This window comes from Ambystoma mexicanum, chromosome 1q (genome assembly GCF_040938575.1).
Source record: "Ambystoma mexicanum isolate Mex_15411 chromosome 1q, UKY_AmexF1_1, whole genome shotgun sequence".
In the NCBI taxonomy this organism is placed as follows: domain Eukaryota; kingdom Metazoa; phylum Chordata; class Amphibia; order Caudata; family Ambystomatidae; genus Ambystoma; species Ambystoma mexicanum.
The window spans coordinates 318,890,978-318,910,702 of record NC_090922.1 but is presented as its reverse complement, the minus strand read 5'-3'; the positions used below and the strand labels follow the sequence as shown (position 1 = coordinate 318,910,702).

Genomic DNA, 19,725 nt, shown 5'->3' with positions numbered 1-19,725 from the left:
CCTTGGAATAAATGTGTATATATTTTTAATATAACACCTGTTTGGAGTAGTTTGTAAGTGTCCTTGCTTTGTGTGCTCATTGCGGGCTTTCAGTCACCCTCACCCCTCTTGAGACCTAGCCTTGACCGCCGCGATCGCTACCCTGATTGGTCTGGCTTGTCCAGAGGTTACCCTGTTCCAAGTAATTAGGTTGGCCTTCTGAACTTCTGCGCCGATAGGACAGAGTTCAGAAATCCGTCTTAACAGACATCGACATCAATAGTGGAAAATTCCTGATCAGCTAATTGGTCACACAGGCTAATGTGTCACATGTCGTGTAGAACCGGCCATTAGTTTGATATTTTACTGCATCTTCCCCAGCCCCTCCTTTTTTGGCACCTAGTCTAGTTTGTCCGGGCCGGTCAAGCTTTTCGCCTCCTTGCACTTCATATTCACCAAGGGCAACGAGCGCAAGGATTTCTCTGTTTTGCCATAAGTACAGACTCCTCATTATTACTTTTAGCTCCTGCCTCCTTTACTTTCTTCACCTCCAAATTGAGAGGGAATGCAAACATGAGATTCCCAATTGTCCTTCTCTGCTGACCGTCGGGGGGGGGGAGAGGGGGAGAGAATATAAATATATATGTGAGTGAATGAATAAATATATTTGTGCGGCATCCAGGAAAAACCAAAGGATTATGAAATGCCACCTTTAGGGCTGCCAGCAGTCAGTGGCATTCTACTCAAATCAATAGAGGTTAAAAATTCTTTGCATGTTAATTTGCAGTAAGGGCGATTTCACAGAACGCCATCCTCAAACAATTTGTCTTGTTGGAAAAGTGAAAATGTGGCCGAAATGGGTGAATCCATCAAAATGAGGGCGAGTTGTTAGGTGAGGTAAAGTCTGTGGTGGCTATTTGAAAAGGAATCTACTTTCATAAACAAATTAGCATTTTAAAATGACGTTTTCTTTGTCTTAATATTTCCCCAAACATTCAACAAACACCTCAGAGGGCAAGGTGTTCTCTTTAGTGGAGCCCATGTCGTCAGCTTAACTTAAGACTTTGAGCCTTGGGTTTATTTAGGGGCTGTAACTTCATCCGTTTCTCTCTGCTGGACCACCTTCATTCCCTTCCTCGATCCACACCCTCGTCCCCTTTCCTAAGACATGTCTAGGTTCTTCCCTTATGGATTCCCACTCGGTTCTCTCTTCATGTTCACTTCTTTCTCACCTCTTCCACTTGGATGTTGAGTTTTGCTCTGGATTTTCCTAGGCCATGCCATCCCAAACAAACGCTCTGCAGTTCCAATAGCTAACTAGTGAGTATGCATCCATTCTCCAGTTTTACTTTGTATTTTTTATCATCAGGTTTTGCTATAGTGCCCAACTGTAAGCCAAAATATTGTCATAGAAGTGCAACTTGGAGGAAGATGGGATGTGAGGAGGTATACACAGGCCAGTAAATGGCATTTTAATTTTACCCACCCTTTGACTGCACATAGCCGTGCTAATCCTGTGGCTTTTTCCTACTCGTTACACTCACGACCCTTCCCGAAATAAACCCATCTGGGATCTTTTTAAACAAGATCTTATATCCAACTGTGTGGTGCCATTGTTATTTTTAAGAAGTATTCTGAAACATAATAGCAGCTTTAAATCAGGTCTTGGTTTAAAGAATTAAACAACTTTGTCTTTACTTGATTTATAAGCAAGTCTTCCTATAACTAGCTTACACTTAAAAAAAACTCCAATGTTCATTTAATGGTACATACTGCTTGCTTTAATGCTTTACTATTGAACATGCATTGGTAGCTGTGGAAACCATGTTGATTTTATGCTGCTACTGCATGTTTTTCCCATAGGCAAGTGACATTTGTTCAGCACATCTCACTGTTTGAGGTTCAGTTTAGCATCCCTAGGAAAGCTTTAATATCCCTATAGAATGTTTCACTTCCTCTTTCACTGAGAATTCAGTGTTTGTTTATACAAATATATGCAGCTTAGTCAAGGACAGAAGCCACAACTTGAACGTCAGTGTTAACTGTATGTGAAATATCTGTTATCCACATGTATGACTGCCTGTAGCTCCTGGCTAAATTCAAATGATTGCTGTGTATAGATATATGTCATGCTTGCTAGTTCGCAAAGAGAAGAATTGCAAGCAGTCCTTCTCCAGCCATGCCCCGTCAATCAGGAATTCAATCCCGGTAAAGGCCTGAAATGCCACTGTCATCCTCCAGTTATGCAAAACAATAAAAGCCTGGCTTTTTCAACAATACCTGTCGGATGAAGAAAAATCCCCTTTTCCCTCCACTGACCGTACTGTTACTGAATAAAATGTCAAGCCCAATTCTGGCACAATCCTGTTATAAAGAGCTTTGCTGCTCTTGAGCTAGGTTCACGCCATAAGCAATAAAAATGGTTATTGCTAAATAGAGCCATGTCACATGTATGGTTTTATTGCTTCTGTTTCAAATTGTTAAGAATTCTAAAGCTGTGCACATGTCTTATGTTTCCACAACACACAACCACCAAAATTTGTTGAGGAAATAATTGGCAAGTGAAAAACAAATCTGAATAGTGGCCACCTATGACTCTGTCTTTGATTTTCAACCATAATCCCTTTATATTCTCGGATTTGTAGTTTAGTTGTCCTCCTAATAAATATGCGTTTACACTCGGCATGGAAAGCACTGTTGGCTAAAAGCCACAGCGGGTTTCACATGATATGGACCCACTTGCAGCAATCAACAATATTGTTTTCATAATACAGTTTTACTCATATCTTTATTACATATACATTCACTATACTGTGACTGGTTACATTAGGTTGTTCTGTTCTTTCTGGTTTTTAAAAGAATAAATGCATATACTGTGCACACCCTAGTTGGTATATTTAAGAACTGTGTCTTAAAATGAGGTAAGACAGACTTGGGGTGCAAGAGGGTAATCCTTGCCCTGACATGTAGGCAATACGGTCAACTCTATGGAGAATCCGTTCCCCTGCACATCTTAATCCTCTCTAAAACAGGCAATATTTCGATGATCTTTCAATTGTATATTTCACAACGGATAGTTGTTATACAATTCACATGTGAGCACTGATATTATTTTATTACTCGTAGATATCCAATTTCAAATGAAGGTAATCTTTTTATTCGTATTTTTCAATTTTCCAAAATAAATAAAAACCCAGTGCATATCGGGAGTAGAGCTCCCTTATTCAGGGGTAATCTGTGACAATATTCTAAAAAAAAAAAAGAGAAAAGTATAATAATAATATAAATATCAACAAAGGAGTGGCAAACCCACAAACCTATATGAACTTATTAATGGTAAACAAAATAGTCAGATCAACATAATATGCTGTTGTACAGTTTATACATTAAATATGCAATTTTAATATAGTCCAATGTCTAAAGAATCACCGACATGCCAACAGTTAGTGTTTTGTAAAAACAGACTCTCCTGATATTAGACAAGGGGATATAGCAAGCACTAAGGAAGAGACAAACATGTCTTTTGTGGTATAGAACCATCACCTGATGAGTGGGTAAAAATAAAAAGGCAAGAGTGTCCATTAATCATGGAAACGAATTTACATAATCCCTTTGGGGATCACAAAAGTAGATAGAGACAGCTTCTCCAATAGAATGTTGTTAGTCCTATGTGCAGTTCAAACCCTAAGGTGGTTGAGATAACTGTAAATCGGGCTCCAGCCTGTAAGTTTGACCATCTATGGCAGAAAATTAAAGGAAACCAACAATGTAAGAATTTTAAACCAGGTTCTATCTACCCAAGTGTCCCCATCTCCAATCTGTGTAAAGACAAAGAATACACATGGTACCTTATAACACAAGCACATCGCTAAAGCTGCAAGAGACCAATATGTAAATATAAGAGAACACACATTGTAACTGATAAAAGCATAAGAATGTTCCAACATCTGGAGGTCAAGGTTAAGCTTACCTGATAAGGAGACTGAATTCTACACAAGTTAGAATAAGATTCACCACTTGTAAAGAGCGCGTATAGGAGCCTGGATAGTTTGATATACTGTTACTCCGGGGTCACATGAACGGCATGTGGTCAGCTGATCGCAGCTAAGTGTGTCTGACTAACACAAACCGTTTAATAGAAATTAAGGTATGACCCAACACGTTATGCCATATAAACTGATAACACTTGTTGAGTCAAAAAAACCTGTAGCAATTGCAATGCGTCAAGACTTGCAACCAATAGAAATACAAAGGGCGCCTAATAAGTGGTCTACGTTACGTGATTCTCTCCATGTTAGTGTGCACTCCAGAGTTGTACTGCTACTGCAATACACTTACTGTGACAAATGAAAAGCCAGAAATATCGAGAACAATAGAAAGTCAAAGAAGGGATGTTTTCTTAGTAAATATTAAGCAACATTACTTGTCACTGAGGCAATATCTCAGAGACCAGAACATATCTACCACCCGGGTCAATGTATTGGTCCAACAGTTAAAACCCAAGAATGTATGTATCAAAGTGATCACCCCCCGGGAGTAGGATGAAAAGGACGTGTAGTACCTAGCCGCCCCCTGTGTTTTAGCCACAGACTTATTGGCCACCCCCACTAAAGGTGTCTCCTGCAACATCACAATCTTAGTCCCATGGCGCTCACAAAAACTAACCACCTTCCACACTTTCTGTTCGGTCCCCTCATATTCCAGTTAATGATGTCACAAGACTCCATCTCTGGGGGTGGGGGTCAAGAACCACAGAATAGAACCCATTCTCGAAGCAGGAAAGCCAGGGATCAGAGAAGACCCCCAACGGACCTACACACTGACCAACTCAAACCCGAAACCATGATAACATATTGACATGACGTGAACCACTTCTAAAGTAAAACCCAAACAACCCTCAAAACTAACAGTCCTCCCCACCCAGACTGCCATCCCCCAACACGCAGTGTTAATTACCCCCTCTGCCCCAACAATATCACCCTCCACCACATTGACCAGGGTAACAACCTGGATGTCGGGCTAAGCGACCTGGCCTGTGTGGGACAACAGGGGGAGGAGGTCAACCTCATCGACTCATCTAAGCAAGTGGACTGCAGTGTTACATAAATTGCACCAGCGAACAATACAACAGAGAAAGGGGAAGGATAGGACAACAAAGAAGGAGAGCCAAACAGAAGGCTCATAAACTCAACCAGCATTGCCAACCTGCTGCCAAGAGAACCAAAGCATACAGCCCAAGGCTGCCACAAACAGAACCTCACATAGTGATGCTGAGGGCAGCCTCAGTGTACTCAATCACAGGCCTAGAAAAACTACAACACACCTCACCCCTTAGGTAAAGACTCCACAAAATAGTACACTTCAGCTGGGTCTGGAAAAGAATGGGACTTGGCGTTATGTATCACTCTAAGTCCAGAAGGATATAACATAGCGTACTGCCAGCCTCCCTCCCTCAGGAAGTGTTTCGCTGCCAAAAAGGAGAGTCTTGCCCTCTGCACCGCAGGGGTGAAATCAGGTGTGAGAAACCTAGGGGTATTCTCCCATTAAGACCCTGAGAGTACTCTATTCAGGTGGCCATGGGAGGGCCATCACCCTTTATCCCAACCCTGGGGGTGGACGAGCGAGGGAGGATAACCTGGGTAGGGGAATCTGGGGTCGCCTTCGTGAGAATGCCCTGGGCGAGACGCAGTATTCTGACGGGGCGACAGAAGAGGAGGTGGAAGTCCCGGATACCTTCATGGGATATGTTGCTTCCCGTCACCCTAATCCAGGTGTCATGTTCCCTAAATCCAGTCCCGTCATTAATGGCCCAAGTGGGAGAAAGAGTCAATTGCCCAAGGTGGGGAAGGAAGAGAAACCAACTAAAACCAAGCCAGGAGTCTGATGTTAATATCCAGTCATCCACTACCAATTTAAACTAACGGGAATACCATCAAAACCCAGACTTTTTATAATCAACCATCAGGAATATGGGAAGGGGCAACCATCCCTTTGAGGGAAAACCAGGCAAAAGGATTTTTCTATGTCCATTCCCTGATAGAATAGTGGGAAATAAATCTATCCTCTAAAACCCTTCCATCGCCCCCTCCCCATTTCCAACCAATACTGGGACTAGGAAGAGACAACTGGGAGCAGTAACGATTACTCATAGTAACAACATGGAGAAAGTAAGGGAAACCAACCATAGAAAGGACTCAAGTTTTCCCACTAATGTAGTCCGGCAGGGTCAGGCATTTAATAGTGACCACTCACACCTGACTCCACTTGATTACTTCTTTCACTATAAAAGGTGTGGTTTCACACACAAAGAAGTGGGTGAGCTGGGGATGCCGTCAAGACCCGAGAAGCCAGGGAGCACAGAGCAGCAGGGGCAACAACCTGGAGGAGAACGGCAAGCCGAGACGCTGGCCCATTGTTTGAGAGGGGCTGCAGTGTGGCGAGGGAACCGCGCCTCCATGGAGCCAGAGGAAGGCAGCCTGTACCCTACTGGTGGCGTTTCAGAAAATACGATTTCCCTTTGGATTGTGTGCAGGTCCAAAGGGTGCCTGGGGGGGCAGGTGGTGAGACCCTGACCTCCACCCTGTGTATTCAGTGTAAACCGATTGTTAATGCAACGCTGGCCGGTGAGTGAGAGAGAGAAACTCTGGAACGTGCGTTTGACTGGAGCAGGAGAAAGACAGTATTTTAAAGCGGCACAGAACAGAAAGGTTTGAAAGTGTGCAAAGGACAGAAAGTATAAGAAAGAAGCAGAAGAAAAGAAATAGAAGAAAGGAAGTTGCACCATCAGCGCAGAAGAAGAGAAAAGCGAAAGGAAAGTCATGTGAAGTTTATAAATTGTAAAAGTGTGTACGTTGCAAGGAAATGCAAAACGTGCACAGTGAAGAGATAACAATGTGTTAGACATGCAGGAGAAGGACAAGAAAACAAGAAAGTAAAAAGAAAGGTGCAAGAGGACACAGTGAAATGAAAGGAACAGAAAAGGAAAGGCGCAAGTCTGCACAGGCAAGAAGCCAAAACAAGAAGGGGTGCAGGAAGCACCTGAAAGTGAAAGGTCTAAAGAAGAGTAATAAAGGGGTTACAGGAAGCACCGTACGGTAAAATGTCTAAAAAAAAGAATAAGAAATAAAGAGAGGGGTTTCAGATCAAAGTGGTCATGCCTAGGAGGAGCAAAGAACCAGGTGGTTTTGAAAGTCTCTGATTGTACCCCACAAATGAAGTGTGTGTGAAAGAACTGTGTTCCAAAGGAAAGGTACATCCTGACAAGTTGAACTGGTGTTTAAAGCTGAAAGGGTCGTGAGCTTGGGGAAGGGAGCCCTGAGAGGCCCATCCAAATTGGAGACGTATTGTTCGAGGGGATTGGGTCCTCCGACGTATTCCATATCTATGACATGTAATCACCACAGCTGTGCTGCTTCGGAAACTTTTTTTGACGTCTGCGTCCTGCGTCGATGACGTCGATGCGCCGTCGTCGAGGACCTCCTCTGACGTCTGACGTCTTCCGATGTGATAAGTAGGACGCCCGTAGCCTCAGTTCCGTTTTTTCGGCGAACGTGTTGCTTTGTGTTTCTCGTTTAAACGCCTCAACTCTTTGGAGTTCTGTTCTTCTCGGTTCTTCGAACCTGTTCGTTTTGTGAAAATCCTTCGTGTGAAGATGTCTTCTACTTCGTCTTCAACCCCGCGTCCGGGCTTCAAGAAGTGCGGGGAGTGTGGGTCCAAGATGTCGGTGACGGACTCGCACGACGCCAGCCTCTGGTGCCTCGGGGAGGCCCACGACACGGATGACTGTATCGACTGCCAGTCGCTCACGTCCAAAGCCTTACGCGAACGTAAGAAGTTGTTGTCGGTAGGTGGGGTGTCCAAGCCCCGGAAGTCGAAGTCTGCGGGGCTTTCCACGGATGATTCGAGGGGTGACTCTCCGCGTCATCGTCGGAAGTCTCGTGGGTCTCCTTCTAGGAGTCGGTCTCGCCACTCCTCAGCCTCTTCGAAGCATTCTCGGATGCGCCGACACCGGTCGTCTTCCAGGTCCTCTTCGGAGGACTCTGCCCGGCACGTCGCTTACCCCACCACCCGTGCGACGCCGGAGAAATGGGCTTCCTTTGGGAAGAAAATGCTGGCGATTCTTGAGTCGCAGGGTACTCAGCCGTCCGCGCCCCCTAGTGGGGTCGGGCGTGAGAGGTCAAGAAACACCGCTCGCAAGAGTGGTCGGCACGAGTCACGGGAGAGGTCCCGTTCGGACAAGGTTACTCGTTCTCGACGTACCCGTTCCAGGTCCCGGTCCTCGACGCGTTCGAGACCGTGTGCACCTGTGAGGTCTTCGAGGAAGACATCGACGTCTGAGGCGTCGAGGGCGTCGACAGGCTTTCTCGAGGCTCCGGCTCCGAGGAAGTTGTCGAAGCCGTCGACGCTCAGGTTGTCGAGGGACACGCTCGGGGCTCCGGCTTCGAGGGCTGTGTCGACGCCGCTGATGCTGGCGGCGCTGCATCTGACGTCGACGCCGATCTCCTCGACGTAGACGCCGGTTCTCTCGACGCCGGCGCCGATTCGCTCGACGCCATCGACGCCTTTCGTGTCGGAGGTACCCCGTAGCACGGGAGAACCCCCTAGGAAGGCTCTGGTTAAGAGCAAGCACTCTCGGGTGCCTTCTTTTCGCCACCTGGAGTATATTTCAGAGGCGGATGAGGATTCTGATGGCCTGGTTCCTAGTCAGGTTCCAGATGAAATTGTCTCGGGCCATAGTCAGTTTGACGATTGGAGGCAGTCACTGCATGATGCCAGTGGACTGGACACCTCTCCGGAGGTGGAGTTTTGTAGGCCTGAGCCTGGCTCTCATGCCGAATCCTCATACCGGCGCCTTATGGCTAGGGTTTCTGAGTACTTGGGATGGTCTGCTCCCCCAGGGGAGTTTGTGCAGGATGATCTGACGCACATCCTTGATGTTGGTCCCCCAACTGACCCGGTACTGCCGTTCCATATGGCTTTACAGAGAAGGGTGGCGGCGGCTTGGACTGCTCCGGAGAGTCTCCCGGCGGTGGGCAGATCCTTGTAGCGAAAATACCATCCAGCCAGTAGCGACCCCTGCTACTTGACCAGGCATCCCACTCCGGAGAGTTTGGTGGTGCAGGCGGCCCCGGCAAAGCAGGCGTCGTACCCTACCATCCCTCCTGATAGGGACGACAAACGTTTTGATGGCTGGGCGAAGAAAGTGTTTTCTTCTGGTGGTATGGCGCTTCAGGCGGCCAACTCCATTTGTGCCTTGTCTCGTTTCACGCACACTCTGTGGAACTGTGTTGCTTTAGCGGCTGAACATATTCCCGAAGGGGACGAACGGGATGGTTTCCTTGCTATGGTCCAGGATGGTAAGGATGCCATGTGTGAGTCCGTTCAGTCGGGTTTGGACTTAGCTGAATGCATCAGTAGGTCCATGGCGGCGAGCATCGTGATACGCAGGTTTGCGTGGTTGCGGAAGTCGGGGTTTGCTCCTGATGTGCAGTCCCGGCTCCTCAACATGCCCTTTGATGGTGAACACCTTTTTGGCAGCAAGGCTGACGAGAGCCTTGAGAGGTTGCAGACCTCAAAAGCTGCAGCGAAGTCGTTGGGCGCTGCAGTTCGCCAACCTCCGCCTTTTCGTCCTAGGGGACAGCAGTGGAGGGGTGGTTCCTTTCGCTATTACTCGTCCTTCAGTAAAGCGAGAGGAGCTGGCAGTCAAAGAGGCCAACGCAGGGGTATTGTTTTCGTAGTATCAATTGAAGCTTGGGGAGAAAGGAACCCTGAGAAGCTTCACAAAGAACGTGTTATCTTTCTTTTGTGGTATTTTGGTTTTGGACAGTTGAGAGGGGCCCGAGCTTGTAGAACTGAACCCTGAGAGGCCTAACCTGGTGTATTGATTGTAGCTCGGACAAGGGAACCCCGAGAAGCTTAAAAAAAGGAACTGTCATATTTCTTTTGTGGTGTTTGGAACGTGAACAAGTTGAAGCTTGGGGAAGGGAACCCCCAAGGAACCCAAAGACACTGAAGCCACAGAATTTGAAACCACTGCAAGGAATTTGTGGAGAAGGTCTTACGAACAGACCTTCTCAAATTAACTCATTTTTGTGACATTGACCAAACCACACATGGTGAGAAGACGACCTGAAACCATCTTTGCTTTCCAATTTTCTGTTGAACCACTATTTTCCTTTTTTTTTTTTTTTTTTATAAAAGACTTCCTATCACATTTTTGTAAAGAGTGAGGGCAAGCATAAGTTTATACACAGACCTTTATTTTGGACTATTCGACATCGACAGCCTTTAGAAACATCAGTTAAGGGAACCATCCCTTTAGAGTTAGGGCCAGTCAGGCATTACACCAACCCAGGAACCTTAGTAAATAAAGGTTTTAAAACAAATACCGTTTGAGTCTGTGTCTCTCTTCATGCCATACCTGTCTCACACAGGGTAAAAGGAGATCTTCACTTCCCTGTACTGCAGGTCGCCTAATTTGCAGGCCTTACGAAGGACCACATCCCGGTACCAATAGTCATTCAATCACAGATAGCAGGTTTTGGCCAGGTTTGGGAATCTGAAGAGAGACACGATAAGCCTTTTCAACTAAAAACTGAAATGAGTGTGGGGTCTACGAGGACCTTGAGTATAACATCCTCCATCAAGAGTTCCATATTCTGCTACGAGACTGACTCTGATATCCCCACCACTCTGTTATTCCTACGGGACCTTGCCTCCAATTAATCGTTCTTGTCCCTCATGGTCGTCATATGCTGTTTAACGTAGGGATGGCTTGACAGACCTCAGAATTCTAGTCCTCCAATATCCCAACCCTGTACTCGGCCTCAGAAATGCGACCACTCTGCAATCAACTTTATATACAATACCATCCAATTTGGAATTGACAGACGCGAATCCCGTCTTCATTTGGTCCAACACAATAGCTAATTCTAATGAGGAATCTCTGGCCACCACCCCAGTCCTGGGGTGCTCAGGGGCAGCCACCTCCACCATCTCCAACGGGACCGGCACAGCCCTGTGTGCAGCCCTTGCCAGTTGACACGTGGCAGGGGTCTCTTTGTGAACAAAGGGCAATCGAGACTGACACTTATTACCCTTTTTTTTTAAAACGTATTTTATTGGTTTTGATAGAAAAAAGAAAAAGAAAACGTGCAATACAACAAGAAATCAACATTGGTTTGAACTGGGGAGGAGACGGTGAGGGGGAAACAAGGGGGGGGGAACAAACAAATCAACAACAGTCTTCATGTTGTAGCAAACTTACAGTGGACGGGTGGGTTAGGGGCAATGACCCAAAGTTTCAGGAAGCAAGAGGGGTCAAACACAGGGGTGGTTCCACCAATGCCGGCATCCGAGCAGTGTCAATGCAGTGGTGTGGGACTTCAGGGGGGTTTGTAGTCAGCGCTGAAGCGTATGTCTCTGAGGAGGGCCTTCCATGATTCCAAAGTGCCACCTTCGGTTTCGCCACTGTTCGTGATTCCTTCCTGCCAGGCCCTGGTTTCAGCTGTTGTCCATCTCTCGAGTTCTTTGAGCCATCTCTCTTGCCTGGGGCCCGACGGCGTCTTCCAGGCCATCGCTATTGTTCTTTTAGCCAGGATACATGAGATGTCCATTAATTTAACAGCGTGCTTGGATTTGCTAGGTCTGGGGTAGGTCCCCAGGAGGCACTCGCCAGGAGTCCATTCGTATCTTGTCATTCCGGCGTCCATGCAGGTCTGTTTGGCCTTGGACCACAGTGCCATCGCCTTGGTGCAGGTCCAGAACATGTGAATCACATCTGCTTTATCATTCCCGCACCAGGGGCATGCAGGGGAGGATGTCTTATTGAAGGAGGCAACCCTATGTGGGGTCATGTATGTCCTGTAAAGAACGTTCAATTGGATCTGGCCAAACCTGGTGTTCCTGGATACTTTTTTGGGAAATATCAGCGCTCTTTCCCATTCTTTATCTGAAATCGGGGTCTCAAGGTCCGCCTCCCATTTTGTCCTCAGATCTTCGCATTTAGGGTTGGTTTTATCACATAGTCTGCTGTAAAGCCTGGAGACAGGTCTCCAGCCGTCCGAGAGGTCATGCATCTCTTGTAGCAGAGGGTCAGGGGAGGGCTCCTCCGGCCATCCGGTCCATTGTTTCTTAGCAGTTTGTTTGAGGCGATGGTACCAGAGGAACTGGCCCGGGGGAATTCCATCGGCAGCCTTAAGAGATTCGAAATCCCTGAATTCTCCCTCCTCATACATGTCGCTCCATGTGTAAATGCCGGCCTCTTCCCACCTCCTTGCCGTAGAGATGTCTGCAGCCGTTCGACAGGTGTCTGCTAGGATGGGATTGTCCGGAGAGTATGGGTGTCGTATTCGCCTGATGCAGCAGGACCTGGCCCATATCTTTCTTCCCAGGTCAATCACCATGGAGGGGACCGGGGGTTGCCATGTAGGGTGCCATAGGATCTCCTTGGGGATCACATTGTCCAAGGGTTGCCTCAGCAGTTCGGTCTCTGCTGAAGGCTCATCCGAGAGCCATCTCGTTATGTGACTCAGCTGGGCAGCCAGGTAGTACAACTGGAGATCCGGTAACTTTATTCCGCCTTCTTTGTGTGGGAGAGAGAGGACGGACAGCGACAGTTTATGCCTGTGTGGGCCCCAAAGGAAGTCCCTGATGATGGCCTCCAGCTTCTTGAAGAAGGACGGTCTAATGTAATGGCAAATGTTTACGAAGAAATACAGGAATCGGGGGAGTACGATCATCTTGACAATCGCTGCCCTGCCCACCATGGCCAATGGGAGCTTGGACCAAAACTTTATAGAACTTCGGAGACTCGTGATGGCGGCCTCGGTGTTGTGTTCATGCATGAGTAGCGGGGTGTGGCTTATGTTGATCCCCAAATAACGGAACTGGACCAGTTGCCAGCTTATTCCTATCTCTGGGAGATTGTTTTCCGGAATGTTGCGTAAGCCCGCCAAGGGGAAGGCAGAGGACTTATTCCTACTAAAGCGGATCCCTGAGTACTTCGCATAGTTGTCCAGTATCTCCAACGCGGTTGGCGCGTTAACTTCGGGGGAGCTTAGGTAAAGAAGGACGTCGTCTGCATACAAGGATATTATGTGGTGTGCATTGCCCACCTTAATGCCAGCATCGAAAAGCTGCTGCCTGAAGTATAATGCAATCGGTTCCAGGCCCAGTATGTACAGCATGGGTGATAACGGGCAGCCCTGCCTTGTTCCCCTTTGTATATCCCAAGCCGCTGAAACCACTCTTCCCGTTCTTACTCTCGCCGTCGGGGAATTGTAGAGGACCTCAACCCACCTGATGAAGCCCCCTCCAAAGCCAAATCTTCTCAGGACCTCCCTGATCCACTCCCAGTATATGGAGTCGAAGGCCTTGATGGCGTCGAGCGACAACACCGCCAGGTCCTCGTCCCTGTCATATGTTTCGGCCATTACATGCTGCAACCTCCGGAGGTTAGCAGTGGTGTTGCGCCCAGGAACGAATCCGTTCTGATCTTCGTGAACGATGGAACCCACCACCCTGGCTAGCTTGCGGGCCAATATGGATGTGAGGATCTTGGCATCGTAGTTTAGCATAGCCAGAGGGCGATAGGACTCACAGTCGGTGGGCGATTTGTGTGGCTTGAGCATGGGGACTATTATGGTTTCCTTCATGGTGTTGGGGAGAATCCCATCCGTGTGTGCCTCCTGGTAGACCTCGTGGAGAACTGGGGCAAGGATGGACTCATACGCTTTATAGAACTCAGGTGGGAGGCCGTCACTGCCAGGGGCTTTGTTGTTGGAGAGGGACCTGATTGCCCCTTGAACGTCCTCAAGAGTGATCTCGGTTTCCAGCTCCTCTCTCTGCTCGAGCGAAATGTGGGGAAGTTCTATCTCCTCGAGTGTGTCTATGATGTCTGCAGCAGGAATCTGGGTCTTGTGGGTATACAGTTCTGTGTAGAATTTAGCAAAGGCTTCATTGATCCCTAGCTGAGTCGAGTGGGATGACCCATTAGCGTCCCGTATCTCCACTGGGAGATGTTTGGGGTGTTCCCGTTTGCAGAGCCATGCTAGTAGTCTTCCCGGTTTGTCCGATTCTTTATGAGATCTGGCGGTGTGCGTGGCGAAATCAAATTTTTCCAGTCTTTCCCATGCCTGCTGACATTCTGTGCGGGCTTCCTTCAGCTTGGTCTCTGTCTCCATAGAGTTGTCGCATGTGGACTCCAGTCGGGAGATCTCAGCTTCCTGTGCTTCCAGGGTTCTCCGCAACTGCCTGCGAGTTCCGCCGGCTCTCGATATGATTTCGCCTCTGGTCACCACCTTCATTGCTTCCCATAATGTGCCCCAGGAGGGGACCGAACCGATGTTGTTCTCCAAGTATTCTTCCAATTTTTCGGCAAGGGTTTCCCTGAACTCGAGGTCCGCAAGTGCCGCGGTCGGCATCCTCCACATGGGGATCGGGGGTCTGGGGCCTCTCATTTGCCATAACATGGTCAGTGGGGAGTGGTCGGAGATCGTCCGCCCCAGGTATTCTGTGGTTGCTATGTGTGGGGTAAGTTCCTTATTGATGAACAGATAGTCAATTCTTGTGTGAACTCCGTGTGGAGCTGAGTAGTGGGAGTAGGACCTGTCGGTCGGATGGTGTTCCCTCCAGATGTCCACTAAGTTGAGTTGCTCCAGAGTTTCCCTCAAGGCACCGGATGTGAGGCTGCTCGGGCGTGGGGGGGGCAGCGATCTGTCTGCACTCGTGTCAGCAACACAGTTGAAGTCTCCTCCCCATATGAAGGTGCGGTCCCGGTACCGAGTCAGCTTCGTTATCAATGTGGCGAGGTACGCCGATATCCCGTGATGAGGGAAGTAAGAGTTGATGAAGCAGACTGGGGTTTGTTCCAATGTGCCCCAAATCGCTGTGAATCTCCCTTCTTTATCTTGTTCACTTCCCTCCATCTGGAAGGGGACGTCCGGGCTTATCCATATTAGCACCCCTCTGGCGTATTTAGAGTAGGGGGACCCTCTAACAGTCCCAGCCCATCGGTCTGCAATTTTAGACATGGCCTCCGTCGTGAGGTGAGTCTCTTGAAGGAGTGCAATGGAGATTTTCTTCCTCCTGAGGTAGGACTGTATACGATTGCGCCTGAGGTATGAGCCCATGCCCCGCACATTCCAGGTCATTACAGTAAGCTGTGCCGCCATCCGGTTCGAGTTTCAGATTTGGTGTGGGACTCTGGGGTCCGACTCCACTTTAGTCTTGTTCGGGTGGGCTGCAGGGGGGATACCACTGCATTTCGTTCATCGGTGTCATGTCCCAGACCCATCTCGGTCTGCGTTGGCAAAAGAGGCATGAAGACTGTACAACTAATAAAACTAACAACAAAACTTAAACTGGTGCGCCCAGCAACTACAACATTGTCGCGGTGCTCAGGCGCTCTCGAGCCGTCGGAGCCCATCCGGGAGTCGGGCGCGAGCTGGGTCAGGCGGGTGCCCAGACCGGGTAAATACTACGCTGGGGGTGGGGCAAGGGCCTGGCGGCAGAGCCGAACGAGGCCGTTTCCAAGTGAAAAAACTGTAGTTGGATTATCTTCTGTATTCCGGTCTCACGTGCGATGTTTCTTACATGGGGGTCGCTGGGGGGTTAGGTCTCAGTCTGTGAGTTGTCCTTGCCATCCGCCAGGTTATTATCCTCAAGCCACATGTTGGCCGCATCTGGGTTCTCGAGAAATACCACTCTCTCCTTGTAGACAACCCTTAGGCGCGATGGATAAAGTAGTCTATATTTTAGGTTCAGTTGTCGGAGCCGGGCTTTTATCGGGACAAATGAGTTCCGCTCTCTTTGTACCTTCTGCGTGTAGTCCGGATAAATGGAGATTTTGGAGTCTCCTCGCTCGATGGGGCCCCCCTCCCTGGATCGCCGTAAGATAGTTTCTCTGTCCTGAAAGTTCAGTATCTTAGCGATTATGGGTCTGGGGTGCGATCCGGGGGGAGGGCGCCTCTGAAGGGATCTGTGGGCCCTTTCGACAGAGAATCCCTGGGTCAATTTGCCGGCCCCTATTTCTTGTAGCAGAAGGGTTTCGACGAAGGATGTGGTATTTACTCCCTCGTTCCCCTCCGGGACCCCCAGGATCCTGATGTTGCTCCGTCTGGCCCGACCTTCGGCCTCCTCCGCCTTTTCCTCCAAAAAGGTGACTTTCCTCTTCAGGAGGACAACTTCGGACTTTATGGCTGTGATGGCCGTGGAGGCTTCCTCTGCCGACTGTTCAACGGTCGCGACCCTCTCCGTTAAGTTGCGAGCGTCTTGGCGGATCAGTTGAATATCGACTTTGAATTCGTCGATCTTGGAGTCTATATGCGTCTTTAGCGAGGCTATAGCATCAAGTATCTGAGAGTGGTTATCGGCCGCCACCTCTTCGCTCGACTGGGCAACTTCAGAGGAGCTGGCCTTGGATTGAGTGGGGGTCTTCGCCCTGGTGGAAACAAAGGAGTCCATGGTGGCGGCTCTGGTCTTGTTCTTGGCGGCCATCTTGGGGCGATGGTTGCGGGTGTTTTAGGCCTCAAAAGTTAGTTCACTTGTGAGATCACTGGTGGGGCCCTTCACCTGGCCAAATATCGGGCCGTGAGCTGTGGTCTGCCCCCGTGTGTGATGGTGTGGTCCGTAGAGGTGGTCTCTAGAAGAGCGGAGCCTCTCTTTTGCTGCTGCCTCTCCCCGCCGGGCCCTGGAATCCGTTGGGGGAGGGGGTACCCCTCGCAGGCACCGCTATGCTGTGCGGGGCGCCATCTTGGATCCAGTAAGAACGGGAGGGGGGGAGAACCGATTCAGGGCCACCGGAGTCTCAGGGGGGTCCAATTTGGTGGGCCCAACAACTATTCAGGTGCAGGGCTGCTTCGCCCAACCGCTCGTTCCTTTTCAGAAGTCGGGGTCGCACGCGAGCCGGAGAAAAAGGATCAGGAAACGGCGTCTCGGCCGGAGCTCGGCGGATCAGCTACCGCTCGCCATCGGCGCCAAGCCACGCCCCCCACTTATTACCCTTAGCCATGAATAGAGCACGTCATACAGGCCAAAGGGTTTTCTGCCAATTCCTACAACAATAGGTCAGAAGATCGTAAACATGCACGTGGTAGGGGCAGTCCATAAACGAAGGAACTCAATGCAAAATGCGATAGTGGGACTTGACAGGACCCTCTCAGATAAGAAGACAGTATACACCAAAGGGTACCCACCACCAAAGAGGAGCTGCCATTGTCAGCAGCCCAACTAAAACCTCAAGAGTTCCAGGCCCACACAAGTTCAGTAAACAATCCAGCCACTGTGGGCACCCACACCAAGGTGGTCGTATCCTTGATCAGCAGAAAGCTCTCCAGGCAGCACACTCAAGTATCAATGTCCAGGCCTAAAGAGCCTGCACGCCCCCACCCAAAATCTTGACGGCTCCAGCTCGGGTCCCCCTGGGCACAGGACTTTATTCCCAACTAGCACAGCCAGGAACTCCAGGCGGCCGTACCCAGCAGACATATAGGGTGTAGATGTCTTCAGGTCCATGGCAAAATGCAGTGGCACACTCCACCGCCCAGCCTGCCAACAGCCTCAACCTCTGGTAATTCTGCTGGACAGATGCCGCCTGACCGCGCCAGGCTGGAGCATTCAGTTCAGCCAAAGCACCGCCCCAGGCTCCTCCGTCACCCGCAACTCTACCGTCAATGGAGGCACAGGCCCCTGCACAATAGTGCTGTTACCCTCGGCAGGTGAATATGGAAGCTGCACCAGGTGTGCTCCAGGGACACCCACACAGGATGCAACCACCAAAAAAGGGTTGACGCAGGTACCCGGCCTCCTACTGTGCAGACCCAGATAAGGAGCTCAAAATTCTGTGGCCATTTTGGTCACCGGCTCTCGAGCGCCCCCCAGTCGCACCATCTTTTTATAACTTATGGCAGACTATGCCCCAGCAGTACAGCTACACACGATTACAAGAGGTTTTGTTTCTTGTAGCTATAAAGCTTATGAAAATGTAAATGCTCAGGTTCCTCAGAGACTTCATGCTCATTCCATCAGAGCTAAGGGAGCACTGATGGCTTTCCAGAGAAATGTTCCCATAAGGTAGCAGGATCCTGTTGGGCAGCCACTTTGGCCATTCCTTATGTTTTTCTCAGCATTGTTCCATACCAACATCTTGCTGGAATGCAACAGCCTTTTGCCAGGTGGTCTTGTGCATTCTCTTTGTCTGAACCCTGGCCCAGGGTAATCTGGCCTCATCTGCCCAACATATATGGTTTGTACAATACGTTTCCCAATCAGTTTTGAAGGAGTGGGAGTAAGACACAAGAGTAAGTATAGATAACCTATGTGGTGAAATCCTTGCTCTTCGTCCATCATAACGCCCTTAGAAGGTAATCCATGGGTTCATTTGGATGGGGCAGGGAGGCTAAGCATCTTGAGGGATGCTTGCACAGGGAGTACCTATTCTAAAAAAATTAAAGTGATGATATTCTTTTGTGGAGGTTTTTTCATGTTCATTGTGTGGCAAAGGCTTTCCCAACCAGTTGTGAAAGAGATGGAGCAGGGACTAAGAGGACAGAAATCGCCATGAAGGTTATTTTTCTCTCTTGTACTTTTTAAGGCGACAGCTACAGGAACAAGCAAAACTTGTACTGGATGAAAACCAAAATTTAATGAAACAATTTGAAGTTCAGCAGGCTAAAGCAAAAGAGTCTCACAGTCGTCATATCCAGGAAGGTAAATGTACATAATCGTTTTATTTTACTGTTGTCGTTTGTCTTTTACTACACATTTTTCATACATGATTTATTTGCTTATTTCCATGTTATTTGAGGAACACGTTTCAAAATATTAGTTCTGTTTCACTGTATCTGTTGAATATCTTTGAATGCATATATTTGCTTGAGATGGTGGCTTTGATTATTTTTTGTTTTGTTTTGGAAGGTCCTTTTTGTGATGGAATGCCTCCTGCAGTTATTTAATGTAATAATCCTCTTTGAATGCCTACTTTTTTTCCTTGAGGGTGGCTTTATCCACACCCCATCCCCAATGGGAAGGATCCACTCTCTACAGGACACTATTTGGCCTTTCATCTGCCATTCCTCTCCACTCTCAGCATGGTGATTTAAAAAGGTCCTTGGGCCTCCTTGCTTCCTGCATTTATACTAAATTTAAAGGGGAAGCTCACTTTTTTGCTGCCAGAGGTTCTGGTACCGTCCCTATTTGGTGGGTCACCCACAAGAATGGAGGAAAGTGGACTATTAACTAAGAGTATTCTAGTCACTGCGATGAGTAACTTTCATTTTTATGTGGCGAGGCAGCAAGGAGCCTCTGTGTTATTTCTCACATTTTGGAGGGCTGCAGATCTAGGAACATACTACAAGCATTCGAAGACCCATGCCATCTGAAAGCCACATGTCTAGGCCAGCTGATACATGTTGAAGAATGTATTAAACATGTTGAAGAAACAAGACAAGTGCACTGTGTGTGTGTATTACCTGCGCCATAAACATAATGTTCCAATTTGTGAGGTCTGCCTATCGTTTTCGTACAGAACAAGGAAATGGAATGGTAATCGTTGGGTCCTTAAAGGAAATCTCTAAAAACCAAGAAGGAATCAAAAGCCCACTAAGTACAGGGCTTCAAACCCAATTTAAATGCTGGGTAAAGAAACAATATTCACTTGGCTAAACAGGTAGGCAAATAGAAGATGGAGATAAGAAAAAGCTACAAGAAATTAGTAAAACACTTCAAGAAAGAAACATAAAGGGAGAA

General features: G+C 48.3%; 1 protein-coding gene across 3 annotated transcripts in view; it reads left to right on the top strand.

Moving 5' to 3' along the window:
• The window catches only part of CEP89 (centrosomal protein 89), a 1,655,177-nt gene that overhangs the window by 1,010,199 nt on the left and 625,253 nt on the right, over window positions 1-19,725 (top strand). For all 3 annotated transcript variants that reach the window (XM_069639099.1, XM_069639094.1, XM_069639107.1), the window contains one exon: window positions 18,572-18,687. In XM_069639099.1, coding sequence (XP_069495200.1) covers window positions 18,572-18,687 — 116 coding nt within the window. The remainder of the gene's footprint in view (window positions 1-18,571; window positions 18,688-19,725) is intronic.